Source organism: Lepeophtheirus salmonis, chromosome 4, assembly GCF_016086655.4.
Source record: "Lepeophtheirus salmonis chromosome 4, UVic_Lsal_1.4, whole genome shotgun sequence".
NCBI classification, from domain to species: domain Eukaryota; kingdom Metazoa; phylum Arthropoda; class Copepoda; order Siphonostomatoida; family Caligidae; genus Lepeophtheirus; species Lepeophtheirus salmonis.
In genome coordinates this window covers 5,441,361-5,459,827 of record NC_052134.2, presented here as the reverse complement: position 1 = coordinate 5,459,827, position 18,467 = coordinate 5,441,361, and the positions used below count along the sequence as shown (strand labels likewise).

General features: G+C 28.5%; 1 protein-coding gene across 2 annotated transcripts in view; it reads left to right on the top strand.

Annotated features, from left to right (window-relative positions):
- Positions 1–16,989, top strand: part of LOC121116436 (synaptotagmin 1) — a 36,587-nt gene extending 19,598 nt beyond the window's left edge. For both annotated transcript variants that reach the window (XM_040710689.2, XM_040710690.2), the window contains exons 3-10: positions 348–473; positions 2,211–2,314; positions 3,171–3,473; positions 3,542–3,634; positions 13,601–13,678; positions 15,424–15,535; positions 15,597–15,736; positions 15,799–16,989. In XM_040710689.2, coding sequence (XP_040566623.1) covers positions 348–473; positions 2,211–2,314; positions 3,171–3,473; positions 3,542–3,634; positions 13,601–13,678; positions 15,424–15,535; positions 15,597–15,736; positions 15,799–16,098 — 1,256 coding nt within the window. In that variant the 3' untranslated portion in view covers positions 16,099–16,989. The remainder of the gene's footprint in view (positions 1–347; positions 474–2,210; positions 2,315–3,170; positions 3,474–3,541; positions 3,635–13,600; positions 13,679–15,423; positions 15,536–15,596; positions 15,737–15,798) is intronic.
- Positions 16,990–18,467: the final 1,478 nt, after the last annotated feature.

Genomic DNA, 18,467 nt, shown 5'->3' with positions numbered 1-18,467 from the left:
CGCCTAGTCCCAGAATCAAACGTGATTACCAATTTTGGTTCCCGGTAACTGAAACGATACAAAAATATTGTTATTAAAAAATACTACTTTAGATTGAAATACATTTATAAATCTACAAAAAGGATTAAAAAAGAGGTTATGCATACATCAAATATTAATTATTCATACAATTAATAAGTATTTTTTTATTTATAAAAAACTAGATAAAAAAACGTTTTGACAGTTTTAATTATAGATACACTTTAATTTTATTATGAAAATACGGTAATAGTTGGAAAGTTATATAATACTTGTAATAGCTGGGAAAGTTCTCTTCTAATATTTTGTGTTCTTATCATATTTTGCAGGAACCGATGATACAGGAATCACTCCAGTGCCAGAGGAAACCTTTCTAGAGAAAGCTAATGATAAAGTCATTGAATTGGCAAATTCAACGGGGTTGAAACAATGGCACGTCATTGTTATTATTTCAGGTAAGATCTTATTAAATTATTTATATTCATCAGTTTAAATATTTGTAAGTACTTTTCCTTTAAAAAAATTATGAACTGATTTGGACTAATATTTCGGTTCGCACTTATTTAGTATAAGTAAATATTACATTATTACATTTACTCCATCTAACCTAGAGCACGGCATGCTACAGTCTAATATGTTATTAGCTGTCGTTTTCAAATCGTAGGCTAAATCTGCCAGTTGCAATATTTTTCCTTATTCTGATGTTTGAGTTGTACAAATATGATTTATCCAACTTCATATGACGTTATTGAGTCCATGATCATAATTTTGAACCACACATGACGTCATCAAACAATTTATCTATAGAACCGACTTTACCGAATTTTATGAGACTGACTTAGACCATGTTTTTCTTAAGGACTGACCTACACTCAACTCTTCTTAAAGAACCAAATTAGTTTGATTCACTTCAATTGATAGTAGTCCAGGATTTTCAAACCAAAACCAAAAACTTTTGAACCATTTTTAAGCATGAAAAAACATATAAATTAAAAAAAAAGTTGTTTTATGCTAATTTCAAGTTTGGATTTATTTTTAATGTGAGAGGATCCATTTCCAATATAAAGCCCTCTTTTTTAAGGGTTTTTATTAAAAAAGTAACGCCTTGAATTTGTATTTGTTTTTAATTAAAATAAATTGAACTGAAGCGTGAATTATTGTTATTTTTTTTTTTGGAAAATATACTTATTTCCTGGTAAAAGATATACTCGTGAAGTCGGCACAAATTTATTGACACTTTGTTCAAGTTTAAATTAAATCCTTATTTATGACATTTTATACATAGCTGTTTCTACCGCAAAATGTCTTAGGTTCTCAGTTTTCACATGATATATCACATGTTTCAATTTGAGTAAAGACGCCGTTGCATGCACATCAAAGACAATGGATAAATTATTTGATTGTAGGGCAAGGGTAAAATAGGGGGGGATGTTTTATCCGGTACTTTTCAGTAAAATTACCTGTGGATAATGCCAGAAATATGCCTCTATACCACTTGTAGATGTGATCAATTGTAATGCTATTTTTGTCATACTTTATAAAAAACTATTAACCATTTACTTGCATCGTATGACCAGCTTTTGTAGAAGAGTTTTTGTTAACATTTGCCTTGCAACCCGTACATACGATCTCTAACCAAGATCTTTGAGATTTTTTTAAATTGTTAACCTCGAAACATCTTTGTTTCTTCTCATTCTTCTGATAAGATTTGTTGATTCATCTTTGATGATCTCTGGCCATATGTTCGCGATTTACAAGTCCTTTTGAATGGTTAAAAACCTCTTTAAGCTCCTCTCCATTATGCATTTTTGATGAACTGGATAGTCCAGATATTTACTTTTAATATGTAAGCAACCTTCCATTTTGATCATTACTCTACAATCAAATTAATTGGATGTTATCCGGGTTGTGCTTGCATCGATTACATTACTTCAATTGGAACATGATATATATAATTTTTTAAATGCTAAGGCTTAATAAATTTGGGAGTACCAACAAGGTTTTGCAAATTTAATAAATAAGCGTTCAATTTAGGATTGAAAAATACAAAAACCTGCCATTCTATATTTCAAGAGTAATATTGATTTGTTTTTAATTGTATTGTTACAAACATCACTCGAGGTTCTATAGATACAATAATATATAAATATAATGCTGATTACTTTTTTATATTTGTTAATTTATTTCTTTAGTTGTTACATTAAGTTTGCTCCTTTGTTTTGGATGGTGCATTTGGAGATTTTTTAAGAAAAAACGACCAAGGGATAAGAAAAAAAAAGATGGGAAGCTCGAAGGGGTACGTAAAAGAATTAAAACATTAAAACTAATCTTGTCTCAAATGAATACTTTTTCATAATTAAAAAACCGTACATCTTATATTCATTTGCATGTGTTATTTACATTGGGGTGTCAATTCATATGTTGTGAGCATTAAATTTTCAATTTTTTGTAGATTCACTTACAAATTTTGTTGCAAAAATTAGTGTACCATTGGAGAAAAGGAGAAAATATAGGACCATGTATCACGCGCAAGCTTTTCTCCTTAGATATTTAACTAAATATATTTATGTATTCAGTAATAAATAATTTAAGTTCATTCATTCAAGCAAAAAAGTTGAAAAAATGTATATTTTTTCAGTGTGATGACTTTGAAAGATAATGAAGAAGTTATCAAAACATAATCGTTAATTTTTTTAACTTGAAAGGCGTTAAGTGACTTCTAAATTGTAGAAAAAATATTCTCCGCCGATTATTATATTAAGTTTCACAACAAAATGAACAAACCCCCATAAAAAGTTTAAAATGTAATACTCACGACAAAATGATTGCCACCCTAAATTGTCCATACATTCACGAAAGAAGTTATTATAAATGAAAATAATATTTTTTAGATAACATGGACAAGAAAAAAAAGTTCCAATTGAACAAAGAGTCTCTTGGGGATAACTTTTTTTATTTTTTAATAAATATAAAACAATATTTAGGGGGACATTTGTTATTTATCATGATTTGATTCACTTCGTTTCTTTAAGGATATAGTCTTTTTTAAAATGTTATTTACTCCCTTCGATATGATACAAAACATATCCACAAATCCTTTAGAAAGTACCTCTTCTACAGACATATCTAAAATACACTAATATCCCCTATAGGATGATGAAGACTATCTCGTGGATAATGAGGAAGAGGTTGATATCAAGGATGAACCAGATAAAATGAGGGATTCGAAGGAATATTTAGGGAAGTTACAGTATAAGTTAGAGTATGACTTTAACACACAAACCCTTAATGTGACTGCAATTCAATGCTCTGAGCTTCCAGCTCTTGACATGGGTGGAACTTCGGATCCCTACATCAAAGTATATCTGATGCCTGATAAAAAAAGAAAATTTGAGACAAAGGTTCACCGAAAGACACTCAATCCTTTCTTTAACGAAACCTTTGCCTTCAAAAATGTAAGTTGATTCTAAAAAAAATCAATCCCAATTAATTTGTTACACATCTTTATCTGCATTTATTTCAGGTTCCTTATAGCGAGACTTTTGACAAAGTTCTTGTTTTTGCTGTTTTTGACTATGATCGGTTCTCTAAACATGATCAAATTGGTGAAGTTAAGGTAAGATCTTAAGCTACCACGTACATTAATGTTTTTATGAATATATTTACGTTTTTTTTTTAATATACTTTTCATATCATAGTAAATATTATCCTTTTTTCTACGTATATCAATTTACTCCATCCATGCTGAGGACAAGCTTTTGTATGATTGATGGACGAGGGAAATTACTACCTACAGTCCTTGCAAAATAGATATATATATGAAAAAACATTAAATACTGGTGTTGGATTCGAGCCAATTTTTTTAGGCAACATACCCACTATTGAGTTTTTCAGAACTTCCACATGTTTAATTGACTTTTATTTGATTATTTTAGTATTAGAAAAAACACTATTGCATATTAAATTAAGGAAATCAGATGTCTTCTTTTGTAGAAACATGTCACGTTGTTACCTTTATGGTATCACACAACCTTTCTTCCGAAAAGAAACAAATAAAAGGCCCGAAATCATATGGTAGTTAGACAAATAAGTAAATCATTCCAACTGCTACATATCTCTTATGTACTTCCATTTTACTGTTACATTACTTCTTTCCAATTTTTTGAATAAATTTTATATTTATAATTCGTAATATTAAAATCTGCATTGTATATTATTCGATACTGCATTGTAGTATTGCTTTGTAATATTCTATTAAAAGCGTAGCTATAAATTTGTATCCCTATATGATGGACAACATTTATTCATATAAATAATAAAATGCCCAATATCTATTATAAACGAGGGGTCAATAAAAAATTGTATTTCTATTCTTTTGGAGAAGGAGAATAAGTATAGAATAACATTATGAAATAGACATGACGTATCAAACAAGAGGAGGGAATCGATAGCTGACATCAAAAAATACATAGGGTATTTTTCTGTTAGCGAGGTAACGCTGTGATGTACCCTTTTTGCATCCTGAAAATCCGTTTAACCCTTAAAAAACCATTTCATTAATTTATACAAAATTGAATGCATTGAACAGGGTGTTTGAAGATTATGGTTAAAATGAGGCAGTTGGTACCCAAAACATAGCAGCCATTCTTTCTTTTTTTCTCCAAAATTACAGTTATTGTCCTTTCCATGTTCAAAAACGGGCACGGAGCCTATAACAGTTGTCTTTAAATAAAAAATAATGATAGAACAAATGGTTTTTAATCTAAAACACAATTTTTGAGGACTGTGGCACATCGATACTTGACTATAATCTTAAATACCAATTTTTTGTTTGAAAAAAATAAATAAAATACAGAGCAATACAAATGAAAAAATATTTCACTGTTCAAAGGTGTACCTCTTGGAAATAATTCATTTAATATGACATAATTAACTACAGATATAAAACATATTTGCTAAAGAGAAATTACTAAAATAATTATCAAAATAGAACTTTTAAGCATTCAAATCAACTGTTGAACCTCAAGATTTTACTTAATTTACCTGAAATTTGTTTAATAGCCATATTTTGTAACGTAACTAATTTTCTGGCATAGCTAATACTCATTTAATCTTTTTACAAATTATTACGCAAGTATTTCGAGTTTTAATTATTGTTTGAGATCAAGTAAAGTCAAATTAAAAAAAACAAAAACGGAACAACGTGGATCAATGGACAACCCGCTTGAGGTAAATTATTCTCTTAAACTCAATGTACGTATGTTTGCGCCTCGGTCATTCCTAGAGAAGGAAATATACATTATGTATATGGACTTCAAAGACAATTCCTAGGCTAGATGGAGTAAATATAACGCACTAATTTTTACCAATACTTCATCCTTGCAACTTTATTTGACCAATGAAAGGACAACGCGTTTGGGAGAAATTATTCTCTTGAACGAAATGTGTTCAGGTTCGCACCTAGAGAAAGAAGTATACTTTATGTATATGGACTTCACACAATATTCCTAGGGCATTTGGAGTAATTGTAATACCAATAGTGTTTACTTATCCTTAATCAGTACAACTCCATCTAACCAAATAAAGGAACTTTTAAAAAAATCATTCAATGGAGTAAAACCGAGAAAAATATGTTCACAATCCACGCCATTACCTTTATTGTAAATATTAACCTTACCTTAAAAAAAGAAGCAAAAAAGATTGTCCAGATCACTTGGTCATTATGGGCCAATTATGGTCCAATTCTTCCTATCTATGAAATTATGATACAATATTTATTTGGAAGCTTTCACAGCTTATCAAGAGCAAATTCAAACTAAATCAATAAGCATTCATTACATAGATAGGAAGAAAATAAGCTGATACAGTGACAGCTGACAAAAAAACAAAGGGTATTTTTTGTGTATGTGATGTAACGTTGTGCCACCGTCTGATACAGTAGTTAGGACATAAATTTTTTCTAGAAAGTTGTTTTTCCGAGTTAGTCTAACCCTCGAATCCAACACTACTTAATACCAACTAAATAAAAATATTTACGCAAATTGAATTGATACATAAACTTTTACTTTAAAGAACGTCTTTTATTTTATATTCTTGTAGATATCACAAGAGTGTCAGGTGACACGCCTTAGAAAGAAGGGATGATAGCATACAAAAATAAAGATCTGATTGGGTAAACATTTATACACAAATACTTTTATACGAATGTTGCCTTTGACTAACAACATACTTACATACATCACTACACAAAAAAATTTATACAAAGAGTGATTTAGGACTAACTTACAGAGTAGATCTTAGAATTTAGCTACTATTTAAGTTTTGACTTTTATCTCTAAGGACTCGCCCATTGTTCTTTAAAACTAAAACAAAAGAATCAACTTTTTAACTCACAAAAATGTGTAAAACTTTATACTAGATTATTATCATTTTTTTCTTATCTCAATAAAAAATTGTAGAACACTGAGTCTTTAGAAATAAAAATTTGTTTTTAATATATTTTTTAACAAAAACTTCTTTAAATTTCTTATTTTATATAATTTATTTTAGCTTTGGTGATAGAAATATTTGAATTATCTAAGTTTTACAGGAGGGATTTAAATTATATTATATTTATTTAATTAGTGTTGACATTTCACGATCACTCGCCACCTTTTTGTAGATCCAGGGCAATAAAACTACAATTTTCATTCGTTAAAAAATTTCACCTTCATGGAGGGACGGATTGGCACAAATTTTTACTTGGGAAGGCCATGTTTAAATTTTAGTGACCCCATAGTTACGGATGAATAAATCCCTATTTATATTTTTTATAAATAAATTCTTAGAGATCCTGTATTTTTTCGAATAAGAAGTTTAAGATCTCTTCTTTTGAAGAGGAACTCCCTTTATAATATGTTAAGATGCCTCTTGACCAGCTTTTCTCAAAGTGCATACCTTGGCACACTCGGGTACTATTAAAAAATACGTACTTTGACATCTAAATTTAAAAAAATTTGACATTTTATACTCGTATATAGGCAAGAATACATCTTCAATAAGGGAATAATGAAACTGCCTTCAAAACGGAAAAAAGTTATGAAACAAAACGGCACATATTTGATCTAAATTAGATAATCGTAACTACGATAATTTTATTGCAAAAATAAAGCGAAAAAACACTCAAAATTTTAAACTTCAACTATTGTTAATATATTTGAAATCATAAATAGATTACTTTTATATTTAATACAAGTATAAATTCATTTAAGGACATAAAATTAAATGTAAAATATGTTACAAATACCTATTTCAATAGCCCACAGGGGTCAGCGTCACTGCACTGTGCATTATATTGCTTTGTATTTTAGCCAAAAAAATACATTTGATTTAACATAGAGTAAGGAGCAATCAAAAACATCATAGATCGTTTTCTAACAAAAAAAAAAACCCCACAGGAACTATATATGATTGACTGCTAGATGGAGCATTGGCTTCCTTCATAGATTACATTTCAGCTCTCCTGATTTTGATGTTGTGTTCTTATATTGTTGTATCGGTTGGGCAGTCTAGCAATTTTGTAAAGCATCTATTAAGCCGGTGTCTTTAAAGGATAAGGTTATGATTATTTACAGTTCTTATTATGCACTCTTCATTATTGTCTCGTTTACATAAACATGTCATTAGCGTTTAGGCTATCTAGTGTCATCTTTTACAGTCGGATCCCTTGATATTCCATGTACTTCTGGAAGGTACATTGATTCATTTTTTTTTATGAAAAACACTGCCCTTAAATATTGATTTTAAATAATTTTTCCTATTTGTGGATTTTTTTGAAAAAAAATAAAAATTGGTGCTTATTAAATTCTTCATTTGAAGGGGGATTCACTCCCTTGACTATTTATTTTTTTGTGATAAGAACAAGTTTTTGGACACAGTTTAAGTTAACAATATTCATGTTTGTCATTTTATTTTTATTTTCTATAATTAAAAAAAAAAGAGGTCATTAATAAAATAAATATTCTGCAAAAGTGTCAAAGGTGTGTCAAAAAAAAAAAAAGTTCAACACTTTCTTATTTTGTCTTTTATATATTTAATATTTACAGCCATCAGATTATAATTTATAGTTACTTCTCAGAAGATGCCCCTTGACTACCCACTTTTTTTAGAATTTACAATTATCATTTAAGAACAAAAAAATGTTTTAAAAAAATAACAGTTATTAAAAAATGCCAGAAAAATGCCAGACTGACAGTAAAACATAACTGAGTAATAAAAATAATAATAAAAGTCTGGAGTAGAAAATTTAAATTACGAATTGATTTGCCTTTAAACATTACGTATATTCCACATTAATTTGTAGCTGGGTAATAAAGTACTAAAGTATTCATAAATGATGTTCAATTTAGGATTGATTAAGAAACATAATTTCAACAAAATCTCTTTTAATATGTGCATACGTATGTATGACACATGAATATAGAACAAATTCAAAAATTGTAGTTGACATATTAATTTTCACTATTATGAAATAATTTTTAATTATTATTTATCTTCATTCATAATTAAAACTCACTAATCTATGTACTTACTAAACTATATATTAGTAAGTAATTAGTTACATTTTCATTTCATGCTTAATTGCGTGTACTACCCAGAAACATAACCTTGAAATAGGTTAGCTTAGTACTTAGCTAGATGATGCCTTAATCAATGCATTTTCTATAATTAATTGCAATATATATATTGTATATGAGTAATTGTTGGTTAAAAGCTTTGCAAATATACTACAAAAACAAAGTTGTTTATTTTTACTCAAAAATAAATACAATGATTAGAAAAAAGCTTAAGGGTGTTATACAAAATAAATTTGTCAGATTTAAAATAGAGTCTGGATAATAGTATAATCCGGACGATTTGAGACTGCCAATGTAACAAACTAACATTTTTGTGTATACAGGGTGGGGCAAAATAACATCCTTCTCTTTAAATAAAGGGCAATCAGGCTTTAAAATTAGCAGTAGAATGGGAAGGACTTCATTCTATTGGAAAGATTTAAAAGTTTTATTTAAAGTACAGTCAACTGCTATCATGCATTGGAGTAGTGAGAAACGTGAGTTTTCCGTTGAAAATAAATATTGCCAAAAATCCTTCAACAAAATATTTTATTAAATAAAACAAACTGAAATTTAGATTTGAGTTTTATTAGTGCCATTTATGAAAATCAGTTAATAGCTTCAATTTTTAATAAACAAAAAACTATTTGTTCAATTCATTTTCATAATTGCAATTTTCAAAATTAAATTAGAACCTATGACACACTCTGTCGTGCAAGAATTCTGAACTGGGGAAGTTTGTCTCAGCCCTGTAATTGGAATCGAATTTATTTTGGACAAAGAGCATATTTTTAAGACTTTTATAAGCCTGGATGAGAAAATTGTCCATGTTGAACCTTCAAAAAATATATAATAATTTTTAAATAAAGAATTTAGAGTTTTATTTGTTGAGGTTAATACAATAACACTAAGACACCAAACTCATATTTTGGATATCCTAGTGGATAAAACCCACATTTATTATTGTTATTTAATCCGAGGTACACCAAAATTACTATCATAACTTTCAACCGCAATATGTTTGGCCTTTTTTTAAACTCTTTTTTTTTTAACAACAATTTTAGAGTATATTTCGTGGTGAAATAACTATATTGATAAAAATTAAAGTTAAGAACAGTTGATATAAAACATTCCGGCATTCGAAGCATAAGTAATTTATTAAGTTATCTTCAATAACGAAAGTGAGTTTATTTGGAAGCTAATATTTTTTTAATTTGGTTTATATTATAGCTTAAACTAAAAAATTAACCTTATATGACAACTTCAAAAATATGGTGTCAAAAAAAGGTCAATTTTGATTGACCTTTTTTCAGTTTCACTTTAAATTATTTTATGAAATAATTAATAAAAATAGAATGTAAGATTGGCTAAAAATGTTCCCAAATCAAATATTTTGCAGTTGTAAATTTGATTAGTTGTAATTAGTAGTTTATAGTTTCGAAGCAAGGAGATTAACTTCATTTTAAATATCCTTGTTATAGGTACACAGTACAATTTTCATTAAAAATTTAATGATTATTATTTTAGAAAAAGTAAATTTTTAGTTACGTTGTATTTATCCTTGTTGTCGCTACTTCAAAAACGTCATTAATTTGAAAGTACTATCTAAATAGAATCTTTTTTTCGATTACAATGAAGTAACTAATCAGTTTAGTAATTAAATAGGTTTACTATTTTTATAAATATTTGGGGAGATGATTGCACAACAATAGGTTGCTTTTAATTATACAAGTATATTAGACTCAATCATAGCGAGATAGATTGATCACTTTCCATAATGATTAGGCTTTGATCTTTTCACACTTTTTCCCGTTGAGACGTCCATTTTTCCATTATTTCCAGTGATTCTTATTATTTTTTTAAGCGAAATACTGCGCACTTAATTCATTTTTGTTACATTTTATTTGACTACATAGAAACTTTTTTATCGTGAGTTGACCAATTAGTTATCTATGAGTTCACCATATTTAGGTACAACAAATGACGTCACTTGATATACACAATATTTGCCAATATTATTAGAACAAGGTTAGGCAACAAAAAATGCAGCAAAAGTAGCAAATTTATTCAGTGGCTCTCTTTCTTTATAATGACGTCATTCGACACATTTGTTTGGTGAAATATATTAGACATAAAAAGTAAAGATGTAGTAATATAATTTTTGTTTACATTGATTCCTTATTTATTAACGTATACTTAGGCATGGATTTCTTAATCCATGTTTAGAAATTCATGACATAGGTTACTCCATTATTCTCTATAGTTTTACTCCTGTATTTAGGGACCAAGTTACGTCATTCATTATGTTGGTTAATTTTAAATGAGAATTGAAAATTCTTCACTAACCTTGTTCTAACAACATTTATATTTTCATTCTTTCATGGGAACTGCGTAGTTAGATATAGATTAATAGTGATGAAAATACTGTGTATAATGGGCATGTTAGATAAAAGGAACCGAAAGGTAAAATAGTAACCCTGACAATTTGAAAAATGTTTGGAGGAGCTTACTGGGATATAATGATTAGACACCAGGCTACTATCACCTGTTGCAAAGAAAAACAGGGGTGTCTGTAGTGGGTAGGCTAGAGGGGCTGTAGCCACATCCCCCAAAAAAATGAATTTTTGAACTAGAAAATGTAATAATTTAAAAAAGCCCCAAAAATTTAACTAAATTGTTCAACTTTTTTCGCAAAAACTAAGTTGTTTGTTAACAACTGAGGATTTAAAAAAAAAATCCAACAAAAATCAATTTTTATGACTAATTGTACATTTAAAAAAAAATTTATTACCAAAATTAATTTTTTAAATTATTTTCCAAAAAATTTAATATTTGAAATTCACTTATTGAAATTATTTTCGAAAAAAATTAAATTTTTTGAAAGAGTCGTTTATTTTAGAAATTTCCTTCAAAAAATTTCTTTTTTTAAGAATAGCTCAGGATTTTCGAAATTTTTTTCTAAAAAATTTAATATTTTATTTTTTTCTCGAAATAAAAATATATATATAATCCTGCGCACCCTCCTGGAGGAGGGAAATAATAAAATAAACAAAGACATACGCAAGAATTACTCTAATGTCAATTCTCAATTCTACTATGAGTCCAACAACGACTTGCAACAAATTATGAGAAATTATCTTTTATGAGCCCACATGAGTGTTGAATCAGGTTTATAAATTGTTGAAACTATTTATGAAAGGAAGTTTACTACTCAGGAATTGAATAATAGTGACAACTGCTAAGGGAAAGAAAATTTCGTCTTCAAGTTACCAATTCCAAAAATACGGGCTAGCTAAGAAATTAAAAGATTTTTTATCACTGTAGATTAATGTATAACACCCTTGTCGGCCCCATAAAGAATTATTATCGTGGCCAAAAATGGATCACTTGAAACTTCATTTTGCCACTTGCTTTTAGCTCTGGTCTTGAGGTAAAATGTGTTTTGGGGGAACAATAAAAAGAAATAATCATTATAATTCATAATAACGATTCAAACGACAAACCCTTGTTGTTGTTATTGTTTGCTTAGAACTTCTTGTTTGTGACATAGAAGTTGATTGATTTACAGTAGTATGTACGTACTTACATAGAGATTGTGTTCAAATTAGTTCATAAGTTTTTCAAGGAAATCCAAAATATAACGGGGTAATTGAATAGAGATAGATTATTTATTTTTTTGCACTAGTCATTTTTATTTTGAATATAATCTATGACATCATAGACGATAAATACATATGTGGACCATCAACCTAAAAATAAGCAATGATGATTGTTCTCTAAATTGAATATGGATATCATTTGTATTTTTGACTAATTATTGTCAATTTTTAACCCTTTAGCAGCGGCATAAATAGCAATTAAATTACTCAAAATTAATTATCATAACAAAAGAACTAAAAATTGATTCATTTTATTCGACCGGCCATATCCGGATCAATATAAATTTTTTGAATAAATAAAGCCTCTTAACTATAGTTAAAATTCTTGGGTATCCTAACTTAGCCCAGAAATTAGAAGTCAATCCCTAAAAATGACTGAAAATTGTCATTGTAATATGGGGCTGTACATTATATATGAAGTAAAAATTAAATTGGGATTTTTTACTTTTTTGATTTTTGTGCAAGATTTTTTGTATGTGGCCACAGCAAATATATTAATTCATACATAATCGTATATAGGGTGAGTTAACCCAAAAAAATATAAATATATCAGGGGCGTCCGCAGGATCATATTTGGGAAGGGAAAGTATGCTTTTTGGAAAAAAAATAAAAATTAAAGTTTTTTGAAAAAATTTGCAAAATTAACTTTAAAAAAAAAATTTTTAGAACAAAATTTCAAAAAATCACTATTATTTTTGAAAAATTTCATAAATTCGTAGCTAGTTACACAAAATTTTATCTTTTCGAAAAAAAAAAAATTTAAAAGAAAATAAAAAAATTTTAAAAATTAAATTAGATTTCAAATATTAAATTTTTTGAAAAAAAAATCAAATATAAATTTTCTATGAAAAACAAGAATTCCTTATTTTTTATTGCTTTTCTAGTCCACCCCCTGAGAACGCTCCTGTATATACAGACAGCCTTATATTGTCTAGATATATTAACTTTACTTGAGTTATAGACTTTGCATTCAAATTTATGCGTTGAGATGAGATGCCCAAGAATGGTAACAATAGTTTATAACCTTTATTTGATTTATAGAACTTAATTTGACCCTGATTTGCCCCCTTTCAAATACAATTTATCAACTTTTAAATATTTTAATAGGACAATTAATTTTTGCTAATTTAAATACAATTTACGGTGCTGTAAGGGTCTAATCAGTATAATTCTTGATAGAAATTGACAATAATTCGTCAAAAAATACAAAATATATCATTCAAACTCAATTTTTAGAAAAATCATTATAACTCTCTTTTATATTGACGGTCGACATATGTTTAAAATTCGCATGTAATTTGGTTTTTAATGTATTGGTTTACTCTATAGGTACCTCTCTGTATGGTTGATTTAGCACAAACGATTGAAGAATGGAAGGATCTTTGCTCTGTGAAAGTGGATGATCAGGTATGTTGGGTAGAGGTATACCCTTTGATATATTTTTAATGAAAATGGGGAAAGCAGTAAGATTTTGGGGATAGTTGAGTGATTTTATTGCATCCCATACTTGGATGTACAAATATTATTTACATACAGGGGTGTCTGTAGGAGTAGGCCTGGAGGGATTGTAGCCAACTCCCCCTAGAATACAGTAATTTTTTACTCTTTATTCGAAAATGTAATATTCAACAAAAAATTCAAAGATTTTAATATTTGATTTTTTTTTTTAATATATCAAATTTAATTTGATTTTTTTTTCCCAAAAAATTATATCGTCTTAGAATAGCTATGGATTTTGGAAATTTTTCTCCGAAAAATTTCATATTTGAAATTATTTTTCAAAAATTTTATATATTACTTTAATTTTAAATATTTTTTTTCAAATAAAGTACATTTTTTCTGAACAGCACTGGATTTTTGAAATTTTTTGTAAATAGTTGTTGATGTTTAAAATTTTCCTCCAAACAATGTAATTTTTTAAAACAATTTTTGAGAACAGTTATATATATATTTTTTTTTATTTTAAAAAATGTAAAATTTGAAAATATTTCCACAAATCTAGCTTTTTAATTTTTTTTTTGTTTTAACACAAAAACCAAAACCCCCTCCCAAATATAATCATGCTGACGCCCCTGATATTTAAGAGTAAGATAAAATTAGTGACTTACTTTTTGCTCGACTACTTAATTTGGAAAGTCGCTTACATAATCATTAACATAAATTTGTGTATGATACTTAGATAATATGTAATTATAACATTTCAAACACGCATTAAACAAACTTAAATTAATAAATATTTGTGTTTCTTACAAATGAGGAAAGTTCAAACTTCAAAAACAATTTTCCTCCTTTTTATGTATCTCTAGTATGTAGATATTATTATATTTATGAGCCCCTAAAACATATTTGGCAATTCTTCACCATTGTAGAAATCTTCAACGTATCTCTCAACCTCTGTCCGAAAAATAAAATGCCCCAAATTAACTTGGTAAACCAGAACTATAGGGAATACTTTACTGGGATATTGGAGTATTTAAAACTATACTATACAAAATTGACACCGCAATCGGTATTTCCTGTGTCATGATGCCACAAAAACTGTCCTGCTAATCCCCTAAATATACTGTTTAAAAAGATTTAGTTTTACATAATCCCTAATCAATTTTTAGAACACTAATTATGAGGTGTGAGTAAACAAATAAACAGCCATTAATGACATTGAAGTTGTTGATGTTTTGGAATTTGTGGTTAACTACGATATTGAATGAATCACTAAAAATGAGAGTTGTTGCTATACGAATACGCTATTAAATGTGTCTCGGTATTTCAAAACTTTTGATGAGAAAATATTCAAAAAAATGCCGTTAAAGCCAATTGACATCAGGGGTGGAAGAAGGGTTTTGTAGCTAGAAGGGTGGCATTTATTAAAACCTTTATTATTTTAGTATTGTTTGTGGGTGTAATTCCTGTACCACTGTTTTACAGGGATGTACAAATTTCATTCATTTTTTTTTTTTGCTTTGTTTTATCATGGACATTGGACACCCATATATTTTTTTAAATAATGGGGTTGCAAGAATTGATTATAATATTAATTTTGCAAAGTACTGTTTTAAATGTGTCAGTACTTAGGTACCACTATAGTAAAAGTATACCCAAATAAAACTTCTATCAATTTAACGAACTAAATATTATATTTTTACAATTTGCAGTATCTTGGAGACATTTGCTTTTCACTTAGATATGTCCCCACATCTGGAAAACTGACTGTTGGTATTTTGGAATGTAAGAATTTGAAGAAAATGGACATTACAGGAGCCTCTGGTAAGGGATTCTCATAAGGAAGTTCTTTATTTTAAATGTAAAAATTCATTTTCGTAACTAGACCCGTATGTCAAAATCAAACTCCTGGATCGTAAAGGTAAACGTATTGGTAAAAAGAAAAAAACATCAGTCAAGATGGGTAATTTGAATCCTTACTACAACGAGTCATTTGTATTCATTGTGGAACAAGAGCAACTTCGAGTAAGATTTTCTGTACCCGCTGTTTTTTAAGATCCTTGTAACCTTTCACCAATCTCCTCTAGCGTGTCAATTTGGAACTCACTGTGTCTGATTACGATCGAATTGGAACATCAGATCCGATTGGTCGAGTCATCCTTGGTTATAATCGAAAAGGAGCTGAAATTAAGCATTGGCGCGAAATGGTTGAGAATCCTCGACGGCCAGTTATCCATTGGCATGTTCTACAGGATCCAGAGCCTGGTGAAGATGATGATGACGAAAAGAAAAAAGATTCAAAGAAGGCCAAGGATGGGAGTAAAAAAGAAGGGACTGGGAGTGGAAACGGAGCGAATCCTGGGAGTGGAAATGGGACCACAAAATAAGAATGTCAATTTTTAAAGTTGTCATTTAATCATATCAAAGAATTATATAAATATATATACATAAAAAGTGATATTTGCTGAACCAATCCAAATATAAAAAAGTAAAAGAAAATGAAATTGCTGAACAGTAAAAGAAAACTGTAGAAAAAAAAAACTTGTGAAAGGAAATAAAGAAACAAGTAAGAGCTGAAAGATGAGTTTTGCTAAGCCCCCCCAAAAAAAAAAAAAAAACACACCAAAAATGTGATTTTCAAAAGATGAAAATTATATAAATAAATATAATTCAGACATGAACAAATAACCTGTTAAAGACACAATACATATATATATATTTTTAAATGTGTTTTTTTTTAATTTACATTTATTGAATGTGTATTGATGCTATATTTTTAATAATATATCTTCTTTTTTTTTTTCATTCAAGCTTCAAATTGAAAACTTAAAGAAAGAATTAATTCAAGAATATTTTGACAATCTTTATAATCTCTATTGAAAAATCAACCAAACCTTGTACCCTAAATATACATATACATACATATATATATATATATCACTCTTTCCATTCTTCTTCTGTTACACCATCAAACTGACTCCCTCCCTCCCTAACCCCGTCTTTTCCTCCTCATATTCCTCCAAACACCGTTTGACCCTGCTCCTTACAAGGATTTATAATTGAAACTTATTTGTGTCAAAATATATTTGTTCCTTTTTTTTAATAATTAATTTTTAAGGGAATTGAATTATCTTTGCAAATGTACAAAAACAAAACAAAAAACGACTAAAATCTTACCCAAATGTATGTAACATTTTTTCATAGTTTGAATTTTTTTTATTGAATGCGTGACCCTGTAAAAGTTTTCATTTTGTAAATAAATTTGATGTTAATAATAATTTGATGACTTCTATTAATCCTTCCTTCTTCATGGTTAAGGGATTCTTTAACAAAGAGCTGTCTGTATTGCTTCTCGCAACCTTTTATTTCATACATCTAAATCCGTTTGTACTAGATGTGGGCGGCTAATATATTCTAAAAAAATATCAAGTATCTGAGAATTTTTTTAGGGATTTCAAGATTGTCTTCGATAATTTATATGATGCAATCAGAAAAAAAAGGAGGAGATCGAAAATAAGTGGTTATTCAATTTTTGTAGGCAGGTAATTTTAAACAAATTGAGTACTCTTATTCATATAAATGCAACTGTGTAGACTAAACTTGATATCTTTGTAAGGAAAAAAAGAGCGCTTGGAGAAGGCGGGAGCGATACATTTTTACTATTTATCCTTATTAATATCAGTTCCCTGTTATAGGATTTTTAGGAGATAAAAAGAGCTACAACTATAAAGAGGATGATAACGCTATTCATCTAAAATAGCATTAGTGCAAGGAAAATATATTAATTATAATTAAATTCATGTATATTTGCTTTATTATGCATTTTTAAAACAATTTACACCAAAGAGAGAAGATAGTACTTATGTTAGTTGGAGAATTTAGAATGCAGCAACATTTTCTCCTTTTCTAATTATTAAATGTAGTTTTCTAATTAAAAAAAGTCAACTCTACTTATGACTTGTGTAGATTGATTAAAATAGGGTGGGGTTTGGTTATTAAAAAAAAACCCCGAAAATCAACAAAGTAACCCTGACAATTTGAAGAAAGTTTTGAAGGAGAGCATCTTGGCTGTTGCGGCACTTCATTAGACTAGGTACAAGTACATGTGACAAGAAGGAACTGGTAGAAGGACATAAACAGGGGCATGGACAAGAAATACTCTGATGTCCATCCTTAATTCTACATATAGGCCGACAAGGACTAACAAATAGAACTCCCCGACAATTCCTTAAGTTTACTTTCCATCTTTTATGAGAAAACACAAATTTTTATAGAGGCTTTTAATAAGAAGTTTACTCCTTAGTAATTAAAAAATAATGACAGCCGGTTAGGTAAAGAAAAGTTACTCTTCAGTTTGCCAACTTCAAAAACAGAAAAGATGCATCCATGTATTATTTATAACTCAATTATTGAAATTAATTTGTCTCTCAGGAGTAAGCATTTTTGATCAAGTAAAAATTAGTCAACAATGGCTAAAACGAAAATAATGAGCAACATGCTCTTAAAATATTATGACTCTAAAATGACCAATCAGATTCCATTGACTAAGAAAAGTCTTGTGACTGAAAATCTTTTAGTAGATATTAAATTTTGATTGTTTTAAATATTGTAAATTAAGTATATAAATTTGTTGGGAAATGAAACATGCAAATTTGGGGAAAACAAATGCTTTCAAGGATACAAGTATATCTAACCATTTGTCAAATATCAGATCAAAAATATTTTTTTTGTGATACCGGATACTTGGACATCAGCC